Source organism: Capricornis sumatraensis, chromosome 7, assembly GCF_032405125.1.
Source record: "Capricornis sumatraensis isolate serow.1 chromosome 7, serow.2, whole genome shotgun sequence".
Lineage (NCBI taxonomy): Eukaryota > Metazoa > Chordata > Mammalia > Artiodactyla > Bovidae > Capricornis > Capricornis sumatraensis.
Genome location: NC_091075.1, coordinates 87,130,386 through 87,158,297, shown reverse-complemented (window position 1 = coordinate 87,158,297; position 27,912 = coordinate 87,130,386). Strand labels below are relative to the sequence as shown.

The following is a 27,912-nucleotide window of genomic DNA, read 5'->3' as shown; positions in this document are numbered from 1 at the left end:
TAGAATTCCAATTTTGCCAGATGAAAAAGTTCTGGAGATTGGTTACACAGTGGGAATATACTTAATGTTGCTATACTATACATTTAAGAATGATTAACAAAGTAAATTTTATGTCATGTGTGTCTTGCCACATATTTTTTTAAAAAACCTCTACTACAGACTTTATTTGATTTTCTCTCTTTAGTTGCTGGTAGCAATCCCTTCCTGAGAAGGCAATGGCACCCCACTCCAGTACTCTTGCCTGGAAAATCCCATGGATGGAGGAGCCTGGTAGGCTGCAGTCCATGGGGTAGCGAAGAGTCAGATATGACTGAGCGACTTCACTTTCACTTTTCACTTTCACGCATTGGAGAAGGAAATGGCAACCCACTCCAGTGTTCTTGCCTGGAGAATCCCAGGGATGGGGAGCCTGGTGGTCTGCCGTCTACGGGGTCGCACAGAGTCGGACACGACTGAAGCGACTTAGCAGCAGCAGCAGCAGCAGCAGCAGCAGCAATCCCTTCAATAATGTTTGCTGTGCTCCTTCTCTTTTATGATGGAACAAATTATTTTTTTTCACAGGAAATGGAAGAATTTGTGCAGAGCTCTGGAGAACATGGTATTGTGGTGTTTTCGTTGGGGTCAATGGTCAGTAACATGTCAGAAGAAAGAGCCAATGTGATTGCATCAGCCCTTGCCCAGATTCCACAAAAGGTACACACAGTAACTTAACAGTGAGCAACTATTTAATGTCTGTTAAACTCTACAAAAGTTCTGATTTTAGACATTTTCTAACAGAAAGGTAAACTATATGACTCCAATTTGTCTCTCATTTATATAAACCAAAATATACATAGTAGGTGTTGTAGAATTACAAGGAGTGTCTTTCATCCATAATAGATTTAGATTAACATTGTAATAAAACAAAGAATGATATTAAAGAGATACAATATGAATTTTGGTATTATAATGGTATTGTGGGGCTGGAAAAGAAACCACCAAACTCTGCTTTGTCACTTGTGCCATTTCCTTGAATGATATCTGAGGTACAGTACACATACAAATGTTCTCTGGGGTTAAATTTTAATAGAAAATATAGTCACATAATAATGTCAAGCAATACTGAGAGAAGTCTGTTGCGCTTCTTGCAGTGTACATTTAGCATGTAATCCTGGTCTTTTTTGTATCCCATAAGTTTTGGAACAGAACTATCAGTGTGTTTTTCAGAATGCTACTCAGAGAAAGGATGGACAAGATTCCTCAAACTGCCATCCCCCAACTGATTTAGAGAAGAGAAATATCTGCCTCCCTGCTTGACTAGGCCCTGCTAATATCTGAAGCAGGAAGATCAATGTGAAAGAGTGAAGATAGGGTCCTTGCCCTTAAGGTGAACTCTGTAAAGTCTGGTCCTTAATGAACTGTGCTTCTAACCTGTCACATTCTTCCTCCTGAGTGAAGAGGGAGAAGGAACTATAAGAAGCAGTCAAGCATAAGGGAGACTGGCATGGAGAAGATTCAGCTGCCTTCTTCTTCATAAAATGCAGCAGTAACTTTTTTTCTAATATATAAAATACCCCTGCGGTCTTCGGATATTTGTTAACAACTTTTTTAGTTTGCAATTGATAGGCCTCTCCTAATAATTTATGCTGTTTTTTTGCTGAGAAACTTAAATTAATTTACATCCATTCACAGAGCAAATAGAAGTTAAACACTAATAAATTAGAATCCAGTTTATGAGAATTGCTTGGAATTCTAAAATTGTTCCTTATTTTTGTACTGGATCTAGAGACCACACTAATCAATTCTGTCAATGCTTTGTGCTTCATTGTTGAAGTATTCAGGATCAGTTGAATAAACTTTGATGCCACTATTTTGGAACTTTTTCAATAGTCCTGTTGTCCCTTTCAAATTTCCAACTGGCTCTTCTTTTCTAAAGGTAAAACATCCAAGTCTAGTAATAGAGATAATACTTTGGATTCATGTCAAAAAATTCCAGTTGTCATTGCTTTTGAAAGTGCCTAACAGTTTATAATTTAAATGAAGCTATACTTCCTAAGAAGCACTAATTAACTTATTATTAATAAATTATGAATAAGCAAATGTATTTATTTCTAAGTGGCTGAGGCATGCCATTTTCCTCTTTGTAACCAAAATGTGTGAAATTCTAATAAAATAACTTGTTATACTAACAAGTTGATATAACTAAACTCTCTTCTATAATGGTCAAAAAGAAATCAGTGAATATTAAATTTGAAGATGACAGCTAGTATAAAAAGAAGGTATATAAGTGTTTAGGTTACTTGTAATCTGTCACTGTCTTTTTGTTCTTGAAATAAGACCACCTAGAAATTATTTAAGTTTTCATGTTGGCACTGACACCTCAGTTGTCTATGCCATCATGTGTATATCAAATGTAGGTATTCCTGTTCATGTCAGGGTATTGTGCATGGGTGCTAATTCACTTCAGTCGTATCCAGTTCTTTGCAATCCTATGGACCATATCCCACTTGGCCCCTCTGTCCACGGAATTCTCCAGGCAAAATTACTGGAATGGGTTGCCGTGCGCTACTCTAGGGCATCTTCCCAACTTAGGGACTGAACCCACATCACTTATGTCTCCTGCATTGGCAGGTGGGTTCTTTACAAGCAGCGTCACCTGGGAAGCCCGTCAATGTATTAACAGCTAATATTACTTAATATGCCCTCATTTCTTACATGTCATATGGAAGACATGCAACTAGATATATTTTGATCACTTTAGAATTGTAACGTTGAAGTTCAACTCATAGAATAAGATATTACCCTTACCCTAACAGGTTCTATGGAGATACGATGGCAAGAAACCAGACACCTTAGGACCCAATACTCGGCTGTATAAGTGGATGCCCCAGAACGACCTTCTTGGTAAGACTTGGTAGAAAAAAATATTGAAAACATGGGTAACAGCTGAGCAAAGTGATAGCACTTCAAAAGGAAACAAATGTATAGAAAATTATTGAAACACTTGAAAAATGTATTATTTTATTTTTATTTCCTATGCGAGGGGAAAAAAGGAGATTATATAACAATTGGCCTTTTATTCTACACAGTCACACCTCTTATGGCCAGAATCTTTATTTTGGCTCTAATTTCTACTCACCATGATCTTTTCAATAACTCCCTTGATTGTTGTTCTGTCTCTGAATTCTTTCCTTATACCTCTTTGTTTCCCTCTGTAGGGGTATGCTAAATGCTACTAAAAATGAGTCCCCTTTTTATTAAAGGAGACTCTCCATTTTCTGTTAAAAAAACAATCTGCAATCATTTGTATGATACAATAACACACTTCATGACAAAAGGTTGCTTTTCCTTCCTCTGGTTCCAGTGCTACTACCACTATCCTTCTTTTCCCCTGATACCATTCCTGTCAGACTAAATGACTCCACTATATCTTTAAGAGAATAATTTCTGGCATGCCCTCCTCTTTTTTTGGCATGTGTGGTTTCTTTTACCCAGAATGTTCTTTCAAGTTGTTCACCTGCCAATCATGGATTCATCTGTGACGTTCAAGTGACTCAGCACAGCCTTCACAAAGTCTTTATTTACCCTTTCAGCAGACATAGCAGTTTCTTCTCCGAGTTCTGAAAGCAAGTTAAAAGCACTCTCACATGTGTAGTAATCTGTTATCTAAAAAAACACTGCTTCTTTCAGTGCCTTATAAAGGCCATTTCTCATTTTATTCTAAAAGTTATAATTAATCATTTTATTGAAATTCGCTCAATCCTAGGTCATCCAAAAACCAAAGCCTTTATAACTCATGGTGGAAGCAATGGCATTTATGAGGCCATCTACCACGGAATCCCTATGGTGGGCCTTCCTTTGTTTGCTGATCAACCTCATAACATTGTTCATATGACGGCTAAGGGAGCAGCTATCAGACTGGACTTGGAAACAATGTCAACAGAAGATTTGCTCAATGCATTGAAAGAAGTCATTAATAATCCTTTGTGAGTATATGTTTTTTACCTGACATTCTTTCTAGAGAAGTTCTCATCTGAAGGCCAAGGAGGCAGAAATGAGCCTTCACATAAGTATAATGAAGAGTAAGATTTATTCAATGCTTTGAAAACAATCAACAATAACCTATTGTGAGTGTCTCAATATTTTTTCATGGTTTTATGGGGAAAGTTTGTCAGTAGTTTAAAGACGGTAGAGAAATTCTGAAAGACTTAATCATTAGAATGAGAAGAATCACTGAAATGGTAATAGAAGGATTAAGAAGCATTGAGAACAAAGGTAAGTAAGGAACCATGAATTATATTAATATGAATATTCATCTGCTCACTTTACTTTCTTTCAGCCTGTGAACGCCTCAGATGTTTTAAACTCTACAAAGATACTTTATTTTCAGTAAACCACTTTGACATAATCAGTCTTAAATTCCCATTATATTTAATGTTTTCCAAGTTTTCTATGCTAATATTTTGACTCCATCACTGATAAATGGTAAACACCTAGAACTTTCTAATTACTCATTTTTAACTATGTAAATAATATTTATAAATACAAGTTTATTCTTAGGTTTTCTGATTGTAATAAATTTTGTCTAATTTAGAAGAATTATAAATCTAAATGCAGTTGATTTGGAAGGGTATGTTGGGATATTCCTTTTCAAAAAACTTTTACACAGTTTTTAAAACCTATTTTCCATTCAAAATTATTACCAAATATTGGTTATGTTCACAGTGTTGTACAACACAACCTTGAGCTTATATTATTCCCAGTAGTTTAGCTTCCTACACCCCATGCATATATTTCTATTCCTCCAATCTGGTAACCAAAATTGTTCTCTATATCTGCAAGTTTTTAATAATACTTTGCTAACTAGAACTTTCTAACTTAATTTCAACTATACCAATGTTGCTTATAAATGTAGATATATCCTGAGTTCTTCAGGTTGTGATTGATTTTGTCTTATTTGGAAGAGATATGATGGGATATTACTGTTTAAAAGCCAAATTTTCAAAAACGAGAAATATTTGATATCCAAATCACTTCAGGATATATGTGAATTTCAGTTACACAATTATATTAATATCATAAATATGATATATATATATGTTTCCCCCATTATTTCATAATGACTTTGCAATGAAACATTTTGAGAATGTCAGTAATAGTAGCACAGTGTGTATTTGTGTTTTTATAGCAGTGTTATTTAAATTTAATTTTAGCACAGCTATTGTCCTAAATGAGTAGTGCAAAAAGCACATTTTCTTTTTTTTTCTTAAGTAATAGATCTTTCATTTGCTGATTCGATATAAATGTACATCTCTTTAGTATCATTATATTTTTTTTACTTTTAATAATGTAAAGTTGGTGTCAAAAATGAAGCTGATTTCTTAGCTGCTATATACTTAATGTTCATGATATGCTACATATTTTATTTAGTAGCATAGTGTTACTTTACACATATTAAGTAACTTCTTTATTGTAGTCTATTCATGAGATGGTTAGATGGTATCACCGACTCAATGGACATGAGTGTGAGCAAGCTCTGAGAGTTAGTGATGGACAGGGAAGCCTGGCATGCTGCAGTCCATAGAGTAACAAAGAGTCGGACATCACTGAGTGACTGAACTGATTCCTATTGTATCACAAAAATGTTTCCTGATTACTGCAATCTTTGCAAACAACAAGTGTTCCCCCTGTGCTTTGACAGAAAAGGGAAAAAAGTTAACTCCATTGTTATCGCTACAGTGCCATGTTATAGCACTTTGTGATTTAGAGTTCATGAACCATATCTCATTATTCTTTCTACTTTCTTGTCTGTTAGCCATCATCTCCAAGTCAGGAAGGTCCCCTGAAGAGAATGGCTACCAACTCTAGTACTCTTGCCTGGAGAATTCCATGGACAGATGAGCCTGGCAGGCTACCGTCTATGGGGTTGTAAAGAGTCAGACACAACTGAACACAAACACACACACAGTCCATCATCATTTTAACAGTAGAAACAGTAGTTCAGGCATTGTAACTGCAATGCCTGAAAGTGAAATTTTGAGTCTTCTCCACATTCTAAGAGAATCTTGTTCTAAAAGAACAAGAACCGGAACAATATGAGAAAACATTTTCTGAGAGTATACTAGATTCTAAGAATGTCCCTGGTTCAGTTCCTGGGTCAGGAAGATCCTGGCAAAGAGATAGGATAATCCAATATTCTCAGGCTTCTTTGGTAGCTCAAATAGTAAAGAATCTGCCTGCAATGCAGGAGATCTGGGTTCAGTCACTGGGTTGGGAAGATCCCCTGGAAGAGGGCATGACAACCCACTCCAATATTCCTACCTGGAGTATCGCCATGGACAGAGTAGCCAAGCTGGCTACAATCCATGGTGTGGCAAAGAGTGGGACACGATTGACTGATTAAGCACAGCACAGCCCATAAGCTAAGATCTCAGTAATCACCTTGGAGGAAAAGTAGCTACTTTTCTTCCACTCTGTGTTGCACTTTTTGCTACCATTTGCAAGAAAATTTCATTTATTTATCTATTATAGCTCATTCTATAAATTAATCACTGATTTTCCTTCAGCTACAAAGAGAATGTCATGAGGTTATCAGCCATTCAACATGATCAGCCTATGAAACCCTTGGACCGAGCAATCTTCTGGATTGAATTTGTCATGCGGCACAAAGGAGCCAAGCACCTGCGGCCAGCCGCCCACAACCTCACCTGGTTCCAGTACCACTCTCTGGATGTGATTGGGTTTCTGCTGGCCTGTGTGGCAACTGTTGTATTTGTCATTACAAAGTGTTGTCTATTTTGTTGCCGGAAGTTTGCTAGCATAGGAAAGAAGGGGAAAAGAGACTAGCTGTTTCTGAGATGTCTAGCACGTTTGCCACATAAGTAGAACTCCTCATATTTATTAAAGTAGGATGAATTATGATAAAGTTCTACTCCTCTTGTGACAAAATGTAAATTTTATTTGCAAAGGATTTTCTACCTGACAAAAATATATCTTGCCAAGAAAAAACACTGATGAAAAATTAAATAAAACTATATGCATACATATTAAAATTTAATTTTTAATTAAAAAGTTAATCTAAAAAGAAATGATTGTGTAACTATTTTCACATGCTCTTTGTAAAACAACAAGAAGTCTACTCATAGCATCTGTGTCATTTTATAGATATTCAGAATTTTTAACTTCATTTTGATGTCAAATTTTATAGGTTTTCCTTGTTATTGAAGTTGTTCAATAATTGGAATTCTGTAAAAAGTTTCATCCATTTATTCTATTTGTGAGACCACTATCTGGTCTTCATTTTTACTGTGCATGCAGCCTCAGAATCACCTCCTACCTAGAGCCATGGCAAGACATTTGCTTTCATCCAGTTTAGCTTATTTCCCAGAAGAGTGTTTGTAGATTTAGAAATATAGCAACTGCCACTTACTTCCTATTATAAAATTGAAATATTTGTGAAAAATCTTTAATTTCATGACTTAATTTTCTTTTTCTCATCCACCTTTTAGTCACCTATTATTTTCCCTCCCATATTCAACTTTTAATAATGGATGTAAGTTCTCAACTGTATATTAAGAAAATATATAACCTGGACTCTAAAGGGACTTAGAAAATTTTCATTCTCTCAAAATGTACCTGAATTTATCTACAGATCATACCTATATCTAAATACAATCTAAGTCTGTATATACTCTTACAAAACTGGACACAGCATCACTTAACTACTTGCAGATATGATGTGATATCCAACGGGTTTGTTGACCATAGATTGAATTAATTACTATTGCATTATAATGTATTTTGAACCACACTTTTGATTAGCATTTATCATTCTTTTGTCTCTTTATTCAAGCAGCTATTGCCTCATTCCTTGCCATAGCACTTATATGTAAAATACAATTCCTTATCATGACAGAAAATAACATAGACATCATGTTTTAAACCTGGGTCTACTATGACTGACATAATCAGCAACAATGAGCACAGTAAAGGTGGGAGGAGGGTTCAGGATTGGGAACACGTGTACACCCATGGCAGACTCATATTGATGTATGGCAAAACCAATACAGTATTGTAAAGTAAAATAAAGTAAAAAAAAAAAAAAAAAACTATAGGTGTTTAAAAAAAATAAATAAAATGAGCACTAAAAAAAAAATTACAGAAATTTTAAGAAAAATTGGTGAATCAGATGAAAGCAATCTGAAGCCACACTCATGAAAACTGCACATCAAGAAAGCAGCTTATGATCGAACTGGTCCAGTTGAAGAAATGAGTATTTTAGTCAAGAGGACCACAATCCACACTGTATGACATTCATCAACCTAAGACATAATTAATATTAAAAGTAAATTGAAACATGATTATACAGTGGAAGTGAGAAATAGATTTAAGGGACTAGATCTAACAGAGTGCCTGATGAACTATGGACGGAGGTTCTTGATACTGTACAGGAGACAGGGATCAACCATCCCCAAGAAAAAGAAATGCAAATAAGCAAAATGACTGTCTGAGGAGGCCTTACAAGTAGCTGTGAAAAGATGAGAAGCAAAAAGCAAAGGAGAAAAGGAAAGATATATACATCTGAATGAAAAGTTCCAAAGAACAGCAAGGAGAGATAAGAAAGCCTTCCTCTGTGATCAATGCAAAGAAATGGAGGAAAACAATAGAATGAGAAAGAATAGAGATCTCTTCAAGAAAATCAGAGATATCAGGGAAAATTTCATGCGAAGATGGGTTCAATAAAGGACAGGAATAGTATGGACCTAACAGAAGCAGAAGATATTAAGAAGAGGTGGCAAGAATACACAGAAGCACTGTACAAAAAACATCTTCATGACCCAGATAATCATGATGGTGTGATCACTCACATTCACCTAGAGCCAGACATCCTGGAATGTGAAGGCAAGTGGGCCTTAGGAAGCATCACTATGAACAAAGCTAGTGGAGGTGATGGAATTCCAGTTGAGCTATTTCAAATCCTAAAAGATGATGCTGTAAAGTGTTGCACTCAATGTGTCAGCAAATTTGGAAAACTCAGCAGTGGCTACAGGACTGAAAAAGGTCAGTTTAAATTCCAATCCCAAAGAAAGACAATGCCAAAGAATGCTCAAACTACCGCACTGTTGCACTCATCTCACACGCTGGTAAAATAATGCCAAAATTCTCCAAGCCAGGCTTCAGCAATATGTGAACCGTGAACTTCCTGAGGTTCAAGCTGGTTTTAGAAAAGGCAGAGGAAACAGAGATCAAATTGCCAACATCTGCTGGATCATTGAAAAAGCAAGAGAGTTCCAGAAAAACATCTGTTTCTTCTTTATTGACTATGCCAACACCTTTGACTGTGTGGATCACAACAAACTGTGGAAAATTCTGAAAGAGATGGGAATACCAGACCACCTGACTTGCTTCTTGAGAAACATGTATGCGAGTCAGGAAGCAAGAGTTAGAACTAGACATGGAACAACAGACTGGTTCCAAATAGAAAAAGGAGTATATCAAGCCTGTATATTGTCACCCTGCTTATTTTAAGTTAAATATGCAGGATACACCATGAGAAGCACTGGACTGGATGAAGCACAGGCTGAATCAAGATTGCTGGGAGAAATATAAATAACCACAGATATGCAAATGACACCACCATTATGGCAGAAAGTGAAGAACTAAGAGCCTCTTGATGATGAAGAGGGAATTCATAGGGCCTGGACCCCATCTTAGACCTGTTCATGCTGATCATGCTAAGCCACCTTTCCAATGGGCTCTGAACTCTGTGTTTAGTGTCTATGAAAACAACAACAGAAGGATAAGACACCCTCCAGACAGGGGAACCTTGAAGATCGTATCTAGGTTACTCAACGCCTAAGAGAAAACATACACTAATCACCCCTTCCTCCAGAAAGGCCATAGATTTTTCTGTATCTATCGGAGTGTAAGCTCTGGTTTATTGATTATTGGATAACTGTTTGACTGTTTGAGCACATGAGTACATAGCACGTGAATGATGGGGTTATTGGGATTGCATTTTCCTTGGTTTATGTAAGTCTCAAGGAATTTGGAGTGATGGGTTCTGATACGTATGCATGGGGTATAAAAGGTTTTCACAAATGCTGGTCAGTGTCCTTGGCTAAGAGGAGACTCTCCCTTGGGCCCACCAGTGTAATAAACTGCACTCCGCTATCTGCATTGTCCTTCTGAGTGAGTTTGTTTCCCAGTACGTGTGGCTACAACAATGAAAGTGAAAGAGGAGAGTGAAAAAGTTGGCCTAAAGCTCAACATTCAGAAAACTAAGATCATGGCCTCTGGCCCCATCACTTCATGGCAAATAGATGGGGAAACAGTGGCAGACTTTATTATTTTGGGCTCCAAAATCACTGCAGATGGTGACTGCAGTAATGAAATTAAGAGATGCTTACACCTTGGAAGGAAAGTTATGATCAACCTAGACAGCGTATTAAAAAACAGAGACATTACTTTGCCAACAAAGGTCTGTCTCAGTTCAGTTCAGTTCAGCTGCTCAGTTGTGTCCGACTCTTTGCGACCCCATGAATCACAGCACGCCAAGCCTCCCTGTCCATCACCATCTCCCAGAGTTCATTCAGACTCACATCCATCGAGTCCGTGATGCCATCCAGCCATCTCATCCTCTGTCATCCCCTTCTCCTCCTGCCCCCAATCCCTCCCAGCATCAGAGTCTTTTCCAGTGAGTCAACTCTTCACATGAGGTGGCCAAAGTATTGGAGTTTCAGCTTCAGCATCATTCCTTCCAAAGAAATCCCAAGCTGATCTCCTTCAGAATGGACTGGTTGGATCTCCTTGCAGTCCAAAGGACTCTCAAGAGTCTTCTCCAACACCACAGTTCAAAAGCATCAATTCTTCGGTGCTCAGCTTTCTTCACGTCCAACTCTTACATCCATACATGGCCACTGGAAAGACCTTGACTAGACAGACCTTAGTCGGCAAAGTAATGTCTCTGCTTTTGAATATGCTATCTAGGTTGGTCATAACTTTTCTTCCAAGGAGTAAGCATCTTTTAATTTCATGGCTGCAATCACCATCTGCAATGATTTTGGAGCCCAAAAAATTAAAGTCTGACACTGTTTCCACTGTTTCCCCATCTATTTCCCATGAAGTGACCACTTCTTGCATTCTCCCAGCTCCTCAGCAATCACTGTGGGGGCTGGCAGCATCCACTGGATCTCAGTTTGGGGAGCTCTCATTCACATTAGAGGCCAGAAATTGCTAATGGCTATCACATTTCTTCTTTATTAATATGACAGAAGATATTTTCATTTCACATTTCAGTGCTTTAATAAAGCCCATTTCTCATTTTATTGTGAAACATAATTAATAATTTTTGCTGAAATTCATTCATTCCTAGGTCCCAAAAACCAAAGCCTTTGTAACTCATGGTGGAAGCAACGGCATTTATGAGGCCATCTACCACGGGATCCGTATAGTGGGCCTTCCTTTGCTTGCCGATCAACCTCACAACAACATTCATATGAAGGCCAAGGAAGCTGCTGTCATATTGGACTTGGAAACAATATCAAGAAGAGATTTTCTCAGTGCATTGAAGGAAGTCATTAATAATCCTTTATGAGTATGGTTCTTTTTTTTTTTTTTTTTTTTTTTTAACTAGCTATTCTTTCTAGAGAAGTTCTCAACTGAAAGCCAGGGAGGCAGCCATGAGTCTTCACAGAAGCACAATGAGAAGTAAGTTTGGCTCAATGCTTTGAAAACAGTCACCAATAATCTATTGTGAGTGTCACATTAATATTTTTTCATGGTTTTATGGGAAGGGTTTGTCAGTGGTTTAAAGATAGTGGAGAAATTTTGAAAGAACTAATCATTAAAAGGGGATGACAGAAGATGAGATGATTGGATGGCATCACTAACTCAATGGACATGAGTTTGAGCAAGCTCCAGGGGATGGTAAAGGACAGGAAAGCCTGGCCTGCTGCAGTCTATGGGGTCACAAATAGTCGGACATGACTGACAGACTGAACAACAGCAACAAAGTCATCAACATGAAAGAATCACTGAAATGGTAATAGAAGGATTAAGAAGCATTGAGAACAAAGTTATAGTAGGGAACAATGAATACCATGAATGTTTGTCTGCCCACTTTACTTTCCTTCAGCATGAGAACTCCTCAGATGTTTTAAACTCTTCAAAGATGGCTATTTTCAGGAAACCACCTTGACATAATCAATCTCAACTTCCCATTACATTTAATATTTTCCAGGGTTTCTAATATTTTGAAATATTAGAGAACAGTATGCCAATATTTTGATTCCATCACTGATAAGTGGTAAAGAGCTAGAACTTTCCAATTACCCAATTTCAACTATGTAGATACTATGTATAAATGTACATAGTTTTTGGGTTTTTTTATGGTGATAGTTTTGTCTTCTTTGGAAGAATTACAAAATCTAAATGTGGTTGACTTGGAAGGGATATGCTGGATATTTCTTTTATAAAACATTTTACACAATTTTTAGGTAATTTTCCATTCAAAACAAAATATTGGTTATATTCCTAATGTTGTACAATACAACTTTGTACTTATATTATTCCCAGTAGTTTTTGCCTCTTACCCATATATTTCTATTCCCCTAAATAGAGTAACTAATAGATTGTTCTCTATCTGCAAGTCTTTAATACTTTGAACCCATCACTCATAAATGGTAAACAAATAGAACTTTTTAACTTAATTACAACTGTGTCAATGCTGCTTATAAATATAAATATATTTTGAGTTATTTTGGTTGTGTCTGTTCTTGTCTTATTTGGAAGAGATATGTTGTGCTATTACTATCTAAAAGCCAAATTTTCTAAAAGCAAAAATATTTGATTTCCAAATCACTTCAGGATATACATGAATTTCAGTAACACAATTGTATTAATATCACAAATATGACATATACATGGGTAAACAGTGGAAACAGTGGCTGACTATTTTTCTGGGCTCCAAAATCACTGCAGATGGTGATTGCAGCCATGAAATTAAAAGATGCTTACTCTTTGGAAGGAAAGTTATGACCAACCTAGATAGCATATTAAAAAACAGAGATATTACTTTGTCAACAAAGGTCCATCTAGTCAAGGCTATGGTTTTTCCAGTGGTCATGTGTGGATGTGATTGCTGTACTCTAAAGAAAGCTGAGGGCAGAAGAATTGATGTTTTTGAACTGTGGTGTTGGGGAAGACTCTTGAGAGTCGCTTGGACTGCAAGGATATCCAACCAGTCCATCCTAAAGGAGATCAGTCCTGGGTGTTCATTGGAAGGACTGATGTTAAAGCTGAACCTGTAATACTTTGGCCACCTGAAGCAAAGAAATAACTCATTTGAAAAGACCCTGATGCTGGGAAAGATTGGGGGCAGGAGGAGAAGGGGATGATGGAATATGAGATGGTTGGATGGCATCATCAACACAATGGAAATGGGTTTCGGTGGACTCCAGGAGTTGGTGATGGACAGGGAGGCCTGGCATGCTGCAGTTCATGGGGTCGCAAAGAGTTGGACACAACTGAGCGACTGAACTGAACTGAACTCATACATATGTATACTTCTCTCTATTGTTTCATAATGTCTTTGAAATGAAACTTTTAGAGAATGTGTCAATGATAGTAGTACAGTGTCCATTTATGTTTTATAAGTTGTGTTATTTAATTTTAATGCAGCTATTTACCTAAAGAAGCAGTATAAAAAGCAAATTTTCTTTTTCTTAAGAAATAGATCTTTCATTTGCTGATTTTCTATAAGTATATCTTTCTAGTATATTTATATGTTTTTATTTATTTTATTTTTTTATTTTTTTATTTTTTTTAATTTTAAAATCTTTAATTCTTACATGTCTTCCCAAACATGAACCCCCCTCCCACCTCCCTCCCCATAACATCTCTGTGGGTCATCCCCATGCACCAGCCCCAAGCATGCTATATGTTTTTAAATTTTGTTTTATTTTTTAATTAATTTTTTTCAGATTTTATTTCATTTTACTTTACAATGCTGTATTGGTTTTGCCATACATCAACATGAATCCACCACAGGTATACATGTGTTCCCCATCCTGAACCCCCCTCCCACCACCCCGTACCATCTCTTTGGGTCATCCCAATGCACCAGCCCCAAGCATCCTGTAACCAGAATTGAACCTGGACTGGCGATTCATTTCTTATATGATATACATGTTTCAATGCAATTCTCCCAAATCATCCCACCCTCTCCCTCTCCCACAGAGTTCAAAAGACTGTTCTACACATCTATGTCTCTTTTGCTCTCTCACATACAGGGTTATCATTGGTGTCAGAAAATTAGGATGATTTATTAGCTACTATATACTGAAGGCTATGATATAATGCATATTTTATTTAGTAACATAGTGTTGTGCATGCCTGGTAGGTCGTTTCAGTCGTGTCTGACTCTTTGCAACCCCGTGGACCCCTGTCCATGGGGATTCTCCAGGCAATAATACTGGACTTTACACATATTAAGTAACTTTTTTATTGTATTCTTTTGCTATAGTATTACAAAATATGTTTCCAGATTATCACAGTCCTCTCAAAAACCCAGTGCTCCCCCCATGTTTTTGACAGAAAAGAGAAAGAAGTTACCTCCATTGTCATTGCTATAATGCCATGTTATAGCACTTTGTGATTTAGAGTTCATGAACCATATTTCTTTATTCTTCCTACTTTTTTGTCTATTAGCCCATCATCTTTGTGTCAAGAAGATCCCCTGGAGTAGAAAATGGCTACCCTCTTCAATATCCCAGCCTGGAGAATTCCATGGACAGAGAAGCATGGCCAACTACAGTCCATGGGGTCTCACACAGTCAGACTTGACTAAGCAACTAACACACACACACACACATACACACACACACAGTCCATCAACACACACACACACACTCCATCATCATTTCAACAGTAGAAATGAATGTAACTGCAATGCTTGAAAGTGAAATTTTGAGTCTTTTTCAGATTCTTTCAGAACAAGAACCAAAGCAACAACAATATAAGAAAACATTTTCTGAGAGAATACTACCTGCTAGGAATGTCTCTAAGAATCAATACATTATTCTCAAAATGATCAGATAAGGTACTATTCCTATCCAATTTATATAGCAATTGGGCCCTCCAATTATAAAATGAGTACTTTGAAAATAAAAAGGTTTTAAAAATTTAATAAAATTATACTAAAAAACAAAAATAGAGGAATAGAAAGAATATAAAAAAGCAGCCAGCAATTGTCAGAGTCAGTCAGGAATCAAACCGAGTCAATCCACTTCCACACTTTCAGCTACTACTTCACTAATGTAAGATCAGCTCTGTTTGGACATGCCTCTGAACCTCACCATAGACTTACCTGCTTATCTCTAGATTATGACTACATTTTAAAACGTATCTACCAGATTTATTAACAATTTTTTACTAGAGAATTCAAACTTTGCACAAACATATGAATTCCTTTCCTTTCTTTCCCCTTTGGGACTTAACTCATTCCATTCTTTAGACTACACAATCATCCTCTCCCATTTTCTTTCTATTCTTCAGCTCTTGAAATTCTATGCATTTAAGATATCCTAACCCACAAGTTAAGGTCTCAATAATCACCTTGGAGTAAAATTATCTATTTTTCTTCCACTCTGTGTTGTTTTCTCTGTTACCATCTGAAAGAAAATTTCACACATTTGATCAATTAGAGCTCATTCTATAAATAGATGTCTGTTTGATTTTCTTTCAGCTACAAAGGGAATGCCATGAGGTTATTAGCTATTCAACATGATCAGCCTATGAATCCCTTGGACAGAGCAGTCTTCTGGATCGAGTTTGTCATGTGCCACAAAGGAGCCAGTCACCTGTGACCAGCTATCCACGACCTCAACTGGTTCCAGTAAAACTCTCTGGATGTGATTGGGTTCCTGCTGACCGGTGTGGCAACTACTGCCTTTGTCATCACAAAGTGTTTTCTGTTTTGTTGCCAGAAGTTTGCTGGCACAGGAAAGAAGGGGAAAAGAGACTAGCTGTTTCTGAGATATCAAGCTTGTTTGCCACATAAATAGAACTCATCATGCTTATTCCAGTAGGAGGAATTATGGTAAAGTTCCTCTCCTTTTGTGACAAAATATAAATTTCACTTTCAAGGGATTGTCCACCTGACTTAGAATTATGTTTTTCAAAGGAAAAATACTGGTTAAAATTAAATAAAAATAAAATTACATGCATATATAGTGAAATTTATTATTTTAATTCAAAAGTTATACTAAAGAGAAATTATTGAATGTAATTGTTTTTCACATGTTGAGTGCAGAAACAAGAACAATAACCAGTCTACTCAACCATATTATTTTGTAGATATTCAGAATTTTAAACTTCATTTGATATAGAATTGTATAGTTTTTCCTTGCTATAGAAATTGTTCAATAATTGGAATTTTGTAAAAAGATTCACCCCTTAATTTTATTTGTGAGACTATTAATAGTTCTTTGTTTTCACTGTGCATCCAGCCTCAACAGCACTTCTTACCTAAAGCCATGGCAAGACATTCACTTTCATCCAATTAAACTATTTCCCAGAAGAGTGTTTGTGGGATTAGAAACACAGCAAAGATCACATAATCGTTTCAATAGACACAAAATAGTATTAGATATAATCCAACATCCATTCATTAAAAAAAAACTCTCATCAAACTGAATATGGAAGGAATATATCTCAACATAATAAAGGCCATTTATTATAAAAACACAGTCAATATAATACTCAAAATTGAAAACTTGATCAGAATCAAGGAAAAGATGCCCACCCTCACTTCCTGTTTAATACAGTATGGGAATTCATACCCACAGCAATCAGACTAGAAAAAATAGAATGAAATTATCCAAATTGGAAAGGAAGAGGTAAAACTGCCACCACTTGCAGATGACACGATACTCTATGTAGAAAGCCCTCATTATCTTCATAAACATTATTAAAATAAATTAATTTAGCAAAGTTGAAGGACACAAGATTAATACACAGAAACCTGTTGCATTTCTATACACTAACACTGAAATATCAAAATACTAAATGCCAAAGAAAATGTGAAGAAAAGGGAACCCTCATACAGTGTCGCTGGGAATGTAAATTGGTGCAATTGCTATAAAAAACATTATGCAAATCACTTAAATACCAAAAATAAAACTACCACATGATCCAGAAATCCCACTTTAGCTATATAGCTGAAAAAATGAAAAACTCTAGTTTCAAAAGATACGTGCACCCCAATGTTCATAGCAGCACCATTTATAATAGCTAAAACATGATGGGACTTCCCTATAGCCCAGATGGTAAAGAATCTGCCTGCAATGCAGGAGACCCAGGTTCAATCCCTGGGTCAAAAGATCGCCTTGAGAAGGAAATGGCAACCCACTCCAGTATTCTTGCTTGGAGAATTCCATGGACAGATGAGCCTTGCAGGCTACAGTCCATGGGGTTGCAAAGAGTCATACATGACTAAGCCACTAACACACACAAAGCATGGAAGCCACCTAATTCCCATTAACAGAAAATTATCTTAAGAAGGTATGGCAAATGTGTACCAAGGAATATTACTCACCCTTGGAAAGAATAAAATATTGCCATCTGTAATAACTTGGTTGGAACTAGAGATCACTATTCTTAGTGAAATATGCCACAAAGAGAAAAATACTATGTCACTTAATATCGTAACTAAAAAAATAATACAAATGAATCTATATACAACAGATTGACAGACATAGACAATAAACTTATGCTTACCAAACAGCAGGGGAGACAGCAACCAATTAAGAGTACGGAATAAGAGATCCAAACTACAATACATAAAATAAGCAACAAGAATCTACAAGAGAGCACAAGGAATTATTACCCAACATATTGTAATAAGTATAATGGAATGTAATTTTAAAAAAATACTAATTAATTATACTATACCCCTGAAATAACACAAAATTATAAATCAACTACACATCAACATAGATAGATAGATATAGATAGAAAATTTTGCACCTTGACGTCCCACTTCTTTTTCTTTTAGTTTGTAGCTTTGCTGGGTCTTCTTGCTGCACAGGCTTTCTTCTAGCTGCAGAGAGTGAAGGCTGCTCTCTAGTTGTGGTACAGAGGCTCCTTATTGAGGTGGCTTTTCTTTTTGCAGAGCACTGGCCCTAGAATGCATGGGCTTCAGTAGTTGGAATGCATGGGCTCAGTAGATGCAGTTCCCCAGCACTAGAGCACAGGCTGAATAGCTGTGATGCACTGGCTTAGTTGCCCTGCAATATATAGGATCTTCCTGAACCAGGGATCAAACTTGTGTCTCCTGCATTGACAGACTGATTCCATACTACTGAGCCATAGTTGAAGCCCCAGCACTCTCATTTCTTAAATGGCAACATGATATATTCCATGAACAAATTCTTACATGAAGTAAGAATAACTACTGAAAGTTATATTTTAAAACAACTATTTAGTGTCTAGAAAGTGCCCTAAAGATATACAGCAAGTAAAGACACATTTATTTCAGAAAAAATACATTAAGAGAAAAATCACTGAAAGCCTTTGCTGTTTAATCCCCAAACATCTCCCTCTCTCATCATCTTTATTCAGAAAACTAGACTCCACTCTGGGTAGGTTCAGAAAGAACACTAGGCTCTCACTATCCACAGCTCCCTTTTGAGTGTTATTGTATCATCTTAGAAGGGTTTAGTCACTTGACTTTCTCCCACATACACACACATACCCCCTAGTTATGAGTTACAGTGGCAAATTTCCATATAAGTATTGCCATCAAATTTCCCCCTTCTTCCACCAGCTCCACTAATAGGGCCAAGGTTCTATTCATGCACAGAATATTGAGAATACTGAATCACAAAAGGTGTTTTCCCAGCTCATTCATAGAATGGAAGTTCCATGATGAAAAGGAAAACTAAAAATTAACACTACTGTTTACATAAAAAAGAGGGATTTCACAGAGAAAGATATACACCACACTGTTCCTATTTCCAGCTCTGAAGAGAAAGTTCAGAAAGTTTGACCAGAGGGAGACTTAGGATATAAAAGCTATTCTTAAGGGGCTCAGTTAATAGAATAAGACTGTGAAAAAGTCAAGCCTATGAGCACTCACAAACTATGAAAGATCTGTTGGTAAACAGTTAAGAGGAAGGTAATTGTTTAATGACAGATACAAGCTAAACATTGACAAACTAGTTTATCAAAGAAAATCAGAGAAAGACACAGCTATGAAAAGCATTCCTGAAGTCAGAACACATCTCAAACACTGACTTTTAAAACTATCCGGCAAGGGGTCAGATTTTGGAGCAATTTATGCCCCAAGATGTTATAAACAGCTATAGCACAATCACTAAAAAACTGATGAAATCTAACAGCATGAAGTTCTGTTCAGTTCAGTTCAGTCGCTCAGTCATGTCTGACTCTTTACGACCCCATGAACTGCAGCATGCCAGGCCTCCTTGTTTATCACCAATTCCCGGAGCCTACCCAAACTCATGTTCATTGAGTCGGTTATGCCATCCAACTATCTCATCCTCTGTCGTCCACTCCTCCTCTTGCCCTCAATCTTTCCCAACATCAGAATCTTCAAATGAGTCAGCTCTTCACATCAGGTGGCCAAAGTATTGGAGTTTCAGCTTCAACATCAGTCCTTCCAATGAACATCCAGGACTGATTTCCTTTGTGATGGACTGGTTGGATCTCACTGCAGTCCAAGGGACTCTCAAGAGTCTTCTCCAACACCACAGTTCAAAAGCATCAATTCTTTGGTGCCCAGCTTTCTTTATAGTCCAACTCTCACATCCATACATGACTACTGGAAAAACCATAGCCTTGACTAGATGGATCTTTGTTGACAAAATAATGTCTCTACCTTTTAATACTTTGTCTTCATAACCTTCCTTCCAAGGAGTAAGTGTCTTTTAATTTCATGGCTATAAACACCATCTGCAGTGATTTTGGAGCCCAGAAAAATAATGTCAGCCACTGGTTCCACTGTTTCCCCATCTATTTCCCATGAAGTGACACATGCCATGTCTTTGTTTTCTGAATGTTGAGCTTTAGGCCAACTTTTTCACTCTCCACTTCCACTTTCATCAAGGGGCTCTTTAGTTCTTCTTCACCTTCTGCCATAAGGGTGGTGTCATCTGCATGTCTGAGGTTGCTGATATTTCTCCCTGCAATCTTGATTCCATCTTGTGCTTCATCCAGCCCAGCATTTCTCATGATGTGTTCTACATATAAGTTAAATAAGCAGGGTGACAATATACAGCCTTGATATACTCCTTTTCCTATTTGGAACCAGTCTGTTGTTCCATGTCCAGTTCTAACTGTTGCTTTCTGACCTACATACAGGTTTCTCAAGAGGCAAGTCAGGTGGTCTGGTATTCCTATATCTTTCCGAATTTTCAACAGCTTATTGTGATCCACACAGTCAAAGGCTTTGGCATAGTCAATAAAGCAGAAATAGATGCTTTTCTGGAATTCTCTTGCTTCTTCAATAATCCACAAGATATTGGCAATTTGCTCTCTGGTTCCTCTGCCTTTTCTAAAACCAGCTGGAACATCAGGGAGTTCATGGTTCATGTATTGCTGAAGCCTGGCTTGGAGAATTTCAAGCATTACTTTACTGGTGTGTGATATGAAAGGAGGCAGTTAAAAGAAGAGTGCTACTAAAAGCACTGTCTGCCCAGGTAATGTGAATTTTGTGGCAGCTGCACCCTCCAAATAGTTGCATCAGATGCTTTACCCTGTAAGGGAAAGAGACTCTATTAAAATAGTCCATGTAGTCAGTAAACATATATCAGTAACAAGACATGGAATTAGAGTTGCTACACTTCATTGTCTAAATGCAATACCTTAACAATAATTTCACAAGACATATAAAGAAATACAAATATGTGACCTAAATGGTGAAAAAACAGTCAATAGAAACTCCTTATGAAAGGGACTAATGGCTGGCTCTAACAAGGAAAAACTTCAAATTAACTAATGTCAATGGGTTCAGTGACCCAAAGGAAAATACCAAAAAGACAAAACACTGAAATAAATAAAATGAGAAACTAAAATAAAAATATAAGTGATCACAAGAGACTATTCAGTATCATTATATTCTTCAAATTGGAGAACTTTGGAGAAATATATAAATTGTTGGAAGCATACAACCTATCATCATGAAACTATGATGAAAGAAGAAAGATATAATAAAAATGTACATCTAATAGAGTCTAAAAATGAGATATAAAAATCATATTTTACAAAAATAACAAATGGAAATTTTGGAGTTGAAATTACTGTATTTGAAATGAAAAATTCACTAGTGGGAATAAATAAGAAGTTGATGAAAAAGCAAGTGAATTTGAAGATAGATCAATAACATAATATAATCCAAAGAACAGAGACAAAAAATGAAACGAGGGTTAGAGAATATTGGTACATGATAAAGCACACTAACATACACAAAAGAAAGCTCAAGTCAGAAAACCTTAAAGCACTAAAGAAAAATAATTCAACCTTACAAGGGAATATCAAGATACTGCTTATATCTTATGAGAAACAGTGGATGCTCTCTGTCAGTGAGATGATATAGTCAAAATCCAGATAGTCAAAACTGTCAATCAAAAATTCTATATCAAGGTCATTGTTGTTCAGTCGCCCAGTCATGTCCAACCCTTGCAATGCCATGGACTGCAGCACACCAGGCCTCTCTGACCCTTACCATCTCCTGAAGTTTGCCCAAGTTCATGTTCATTGCATCTTTCATGCCATCCATCCATCTCATCCTCTGACACCCTCTTCTTCTGCTCTCAATCTTTCCAGAATCAGGGACTTTTTCAATGAATCAGCTGTTTGCATCAGATGACCAAAATACTGGAATTTCAACTTCAGCATCAGTCCTTCCACCAAATATTCAGGGCTGATTTCCCTTAAGATTGATGGTTTGATCTCCTTGCTGTTCAAGGGACTCTCAGGAATCTTCTCCAGCAATCACAGTTCAGCACTCCGCCTTCTTTATGGTCTGACTCTCACAACCTTACTTGGCCACTGGGAAGATCATTGCCTTGACTATACAGACTTTGTCAACAGAATAATATCTCTGTTTTTTAACCCAGTCTCTAGGTTTATCATAGCTTTCCTGCCAAGAAGCAAACATCTCCTGATTTCATGGCTGCAGTCACCATCTGCAGTGATTCTAGAGCCCAAAAAGAGGAAACCTGTCACTATTTCCATATTTTCCCCTTCTACTTGCCATGAAGTAATGGGGCCAGATGCCATGATCTTAGTTATTTAAGACTTAGTTTTAAGCCAGCTTTTTCACTCTCCTCCTTCACCCTCATCAAGAGGCTCTTTAGTTCCTCTTTGCTTCTGCCATTAGAGTGGTATCATCTGCATATCTGAGGTTGTTGTTTCTCCTGCCTATTTTGATTCCAGCTTTTAACTCATCCAGCCTAGCATTTCTCATGAAACACTCTTTCAAAACTGAGGGCAAAATATAGATAGTCCTCTACCCTTATCCACCCAAAAAGAATGTATTGCTGGGAAGTCTACCTTACAGAAAAAAAAAAAAAATGAAGGAAAGCGTACGGCTTAAGAATGTAAATCCAGGCTACAATTCTAATCACCATGATAAACCCAAGAGCACTGCTAAATGTAAGAAATTATATGACAGTATAAGTGCATATGGAAGAGGCGGCAAGAATACACAGAAGAACTGTACAAAAAAGATCTTCACGACCTGGATAATCATGATGATGTGATCAATAATCTAGAGCCAGACATCTTGGAATGTGAAGTCAAGTGGGTCTTAGGAAGCATCACTATGAACAAAGCTAGTGGAGGTGATGGAATTCCAGTTGAGCTATTTCAAATCCTGAAAGATGATGCTGTGAAAATGCTGCACTGAATATGCCAGCAAATTTGGAAAACTCAGCAGTGGCCACAGGACTGGAAAAGCTCAGTTTTCATTCCAATCCCAAAGAAAGGCAGTGCCAAAGAATGCTCAAACTACCACACAATTGCACTCATCTCATACACTAGTAAAGTAATGCTCAAAATTCTCCAAGCCAGGCTTCAGCAATATGTGAACCGTGAACTCCCTGATGTTCAAGCTGGTTTTAGAAAAGGCAGAGGAACCAGAGATCAAATTGCCAACATCCGCTGGATCATCAAAAAAGCAACAGAGTTCCAGAAAAGCATCTATTTCTGCTTTATTGACTATGCCAAAGCCTTTGACTGTGTGGATCACAATAAACTGTGGAAAATTCTGAAAGAGATGGGAATACCAGACCACCTAACCTGCCTCTTGAGAAATCTGTATGCAGATCAGGAAGCAACAGTTAGAACTGGACATGGATCAACAGACTGGTTCCAAATAGGAAAAGGAGTACATCAAGGCTGTATATTGTCACCCTGCTTATTTAACTTATATGCAGAGTACATCATGAGAAACTCTGGACTGGAAGAAGTACAAGCTGGAATCAAGATTGCCAGGAGAAATATCAATAACCTCAGATATGCAGATGACACCATATTTATGGCAGAAAGTCAAGAGGAGCTAAAAAGCCTCTTGATGAAAGTGAAAGAGTGAAAAAGTTGGCTTAAAGCTCAACATTCAAAAAACGAAGATCATGGCATCTAGTCCCATCACTTCATGGAAAATAGATGGGGAAACAGTGAAAACAGTGGCAGATTTTAGTTTTGGGGACTCCAAAATCACTGCAGATGGTGACTGCAGCCATGAAATTAAAATACGCTTACTCCTTGGAAGAAAAGTTATGACCAACCTAGAAAGTATATTCAAAAGCAGAGACATTACTTTGCCGACTAAGGTCTATCTAGTCAAGGCTATGGTTTTTCCTGTGGTCAAGTATGGATGTGAGAGTTGGGCTGTGAAGAAGGCTGAGCACTGAAGAATTGATGCTTTTGAACTGTGGTGTTGGAGAAGACTCTTGAGAGTCCCTTGGACTGCAAGGAGATCCAACCAGTCCATTCTGAAGGAGATCAACCCTGGGATTTCTTTGGAAGGAATGATGCTGAAGCTGAGGCTCCAGTACTTTGGCCACCTCATGTGAAGAGTTGACTCATTGGAAAAGACTCTGATGCTGGGAGGGATTGGGGGCAGGAGGAGAAGGGGACGACCGAGGATGAGATGGCTGGATGGCATCACTGACTCGATGGATGCGAGTCTGAGTGAACTCTGGGAGTTGGTGATGGACAGGGAGGCCTGGCGTGCTGCGATTCATGGGGTCGCAAAGAGTCAGACACGACAGAGCGACTGAACTGAACTGAACTGAACTGAGGCTTCCTAGATGGCGCTAGTGGCAAAGAACCCAGCTGCCAAAGGAGGAGACATAAGAGACATGAGTTTGATCCCAGATCAAAAAGAGTCCCCTAGAGAATGGCACAGCAATCTACTCAGTATTCTCGCCTAAAGAATCCCATGGACAGAAGTTCCTTGCAGGCTACAGTCCATAGGGTCGCAGTGAGTTGGGCACTACAGAAGCAAATTCACACACACACACACACACACACACACACACACACACACACAAGTGCATTTATCTTCTCTTTTTCTTTCTTGGCAAATATAAAAAGCAGGCATGTAAAACATTTACGTAGTTGTATTTCTAGACATATGAAATATTGTTAATGTATTTTAGAGGTAAGGGGAATGCAGCAGAGGTAAAGGCCCTGACATGACAGGGTTGTGCAGTGGCTTAAGCCCAGGTGTCAGGTGCTGTACCTGGGATACACAGCCTGGGGATGATGAGTCAAAGTTCCACTTCTGGCCACAGAGGAAGTCAGAGACCATCAGCAGTATGTTCCTAGTAATGACCTATCAAAGCCACATGTTGGGACCCAAGGGTGAGGTACAGAAGCAGTGGTGTGGACATGGTAATTGTGGATCAGAACCCTAACTAGGCCCCATGGTGAGGCACAGAGTGTCTGCACTGTTGCCCCAGCAATGATAGACTAAAGCCGTGACTCAGGACCCAGGAATGGCGTGTGAAACAGCAGCAGCTCAGCCTAGACAATGGTCAGTCAAAACCAAGACTAGGATTAACAGGGTGAGACCCAAATAAACAGCAGCATGACCACAGCTATTATAAGACAAACCTGGGAGCAAGGCACAGATGAGAAACTCCAGTTGCACAGATGGTAAGGCACTGTGACACCTCAATCAGGGAAAGCAGGGTACAAAGTGATGAGGAGACTCCTTGACCCCAAGATCAGGTCTCACCACAGCGAAATTTCAGCCTCAGGAAGGACACAACTGACGGGACCCTGGGCAGCTCTGTTGTTGAATCAGTGGAGGTGCACACTGTGGGAGTGCTCAAGAGCAAGGCTGCAAAGGTCATGATGATGAGGTTGCTGGAGTTCCCCTGCACTATTTTTCTCCATGGGCTGAAATCCCTCTGAGGGGATCTCTGCCAGTGCCAAGCCCCTCTGAGCTGGAGAAAGGGATGGGAGATGTAAACTCTTTCCCACACTTTTCTACATGGTGATCCTCAGGCTTTGCAATATGCAGGGTTTCTGCTGCTTCATCATTGTAGTCGAGAAATTCCCCAAAGTAATTTGTAGTTGTTCATTTATGGTTTTTGCTATTTTTGTGAAAAATAAAGGCATTGGGACCTCCTAACCATGCATCTTGTTGATGTCAGTTGAGTTCAGTCGCTTAGTCGTGTCCGACTCTCTGCGACCCCATGAATCACAGCACGCCAGGCCTCCCTGTCCATAACCATCTCCCGGAGTTCACTCAAACTCACGTCCATCGAGTAAGTAATGCAATCCAGCCATCTCATCCTGTTGTCTCCTTTTCCTCTTGCTCCCAATCCCTCCCAGCATGAGTCTTTTCCAATGAGTCAACTCTTCACATGAGGTGGCCAAAGTACTGGAGTTTTAGCTTTAGCATCATTCCTTTCAAAGAACACCCAGGGCTGATCTCCTTCAGAATGGACTGGTTGGATCTCCTTGCACTTCAAGGACTCTCAAGAGTCTTCTCCAACACCACAGTTCAAACGCATCAATTCTTCGGTGCTCAGCTTTCTTCACAGTCCAACTCTCACATCCATACATGACCACTGGAAAAACCATAGCCTTGACTAGATGGACCTTAGTCTGCAAAGTAATATCTCTGCTTTTGAATATGCTATCTAGGTTGGTCATAACTTTTCATCCAAGGAGTAAGCATCTTTTAATTTCATGGCTGCAGTCACCATCTGCAGTGATTTTGGAGTCCCCCAAACTAAAATCTGCCACTGTTTTCACTGTTTCCCCATCTATTTCCCATGAAGTGATGGGACTGGATGTCATGATCTTTGTTTTCTGAATGTTGAGCTTTAAGCCAACTTTTTCACTCTCCTCTTTCACTTTCATCAAGAGGCTTTTTAGCTCCTCTTGACTTTCTGCCATAAATATGGTGTCATCTGCATATCTGAGGTTATTGATATTTCTCCTGGCAATCTTGATTCCAGCTTGTACTTCTTCCAGTCCAGAGTTTCTCATGATGTACTCTGCATATAAGTTAAGTAAGCAGAGTTACAATATACAGCCTTGACATACTCCTTTTCCTATTTGGAACCAGTCTGTTGTTCCATGTCCAGTTCTAACTGTTGCTTCCTGACCTGCATACAGATTTCTCAAGAGGCAGGTTAGGTGGTCTGGTATTCCCATCTCTTTCAGAATTTTCCACACTTTATTGTGATCCACACAGTCAAAGGCTTTGGCATAGTCAATAAAGCAGAAATAGATGTTTTTCTGGAACTCTCTTGCTTTTTTGATGATCCAGCAGATGTTGGCAATTTGCTCTCTGGTTCCTCTGCCTTTTCTAAAACCAGCTTGAACATCAGGGAGTTCATGGTTCATATATTGCTGAAGCCTGGCTTGGAGAATTTTGAGCATTACTTTACTAGTGTATGAGATGAGTGCAATTGTGTGGTAGTTTGAGCATTCTTTGGCATGGCCTTTCTTTGGGATTGGAATGAAAACTGACCTTTTGCAGTCCTGTGGCCTCTGCTGAAGGTGAAGGTGCAAGTGAAGTTGCTCAGTCATGTCCGACTCTTTGTGGTCCCGTGGACAGTAACCTACTAGGCTTCTACGTCCATGGGATTCTCCAGGGAAGAATACTGGAGTGGATTGCCATTTCCTTCTTCAGGGGATCTTCCCAACCCAGAGATCGAACCCAGGTCTCCCACATTGGAGGCACACACTTTAACATCTGAGCCACCAGGGAAGCCCTGCTGAGGTTTCCAAATTTGCTGGCATATTGAGTGCAGCACTTTCACAGCATCATGTTTCAGAATTTGAAACAGCTCAACTGGAATGCCGTCACCTCCACTAGCTTTGTTCGTAGTGATACTTTCTAAGGCCCACTTGACTTCACATTCCAGGATGTCTGGCTCTAGATGAGTGATCACACCATCGTGATTATCTTGGTCATGAAGATCTTTTTTGTAGTTTTTCTTTGTATTCTTGCCACCTCTTCTTAATATCTTCTGCTTCTGTTAGGTCCCTACCATTTCTGTCCTTTATTGAGCCCATCTTTGCATGAAATGTTCCCTTGGTATCTCTAATTTTCTTGAAGAGATCTCTAGTCTTTCCCATTCTGTTGTTTGCCTCTATTTCTTTGCATTGATCGCTGAAGAAGGCTTTCTTATCTCTTCTTGCTATTCTTTGGAACTTTGCATTCGAATGCTTATATTTTTCCTTTTCTCCTTTGCTTTTCACCTCTGTTCTTTTCACAGCTATTTGTAAGCCCTCCCCAGACAGCCATTTTGCTTTTTTGCATTTCTTTTCCATGGGGATGGTCTTGATCCCTGTCTCCTGTACAACGTCATGAACCTCATTCCATAGTTCATCAGGCACTCTATCTATCAGATCTAGTCCCTTAAATCTATTTCTCACTTCCCC

The 27,912-nt window shown here is 38.3% G+C and overlaps 1 protein-coding gene and 1 pseudogene across 6 annotated transcripts in view; both read left to right on the top strand.

The window, feature by feature from the left end:
- Positions 1-27,912, top strand: part of LOC138082400 (UDP-glucuronosyltransferase 2B18-like) — a 53,040-nt gene that overhangs the window by 7,631 nt on the left and 17,497 nt on the right. For 3 of the 6 annotated variants that reach the window (XM_068975699.1, XM_068975705.1, XM_068975702.1), the window contains 4 exons: positions 562-693; positions 2,796-2,883; positions 3,746-3,965; positions 6,546-8,024. The exons of 2 other annotated variants lie outside the window; for them this stretch is intronic. In XM_068975699.1, the coding sequence (XP_068831800.1) occupies positions 562-693; positions 2,796-2,883; positions 3,746-3,965; positions 6,546-6,825 (720 nt within the window). In that variant the 3' untranslated portion in view covers positions 6,826-8,024. Of the gene's footprint in view, positions 1-561; positions 694-2,795; positions 2,884-3,745; positions 3,966-6,545; positions 8,026-27,912 lie in introns of those variants that run through there. One more of the 6 variants, XM_068975701.1, reaches the window with a different exon arrangement.
- Positions 7,526-16,004, top strand: LOC138082219 (UDP-glucuronosyltransferase 2B18-like; annotated as a pseudogene).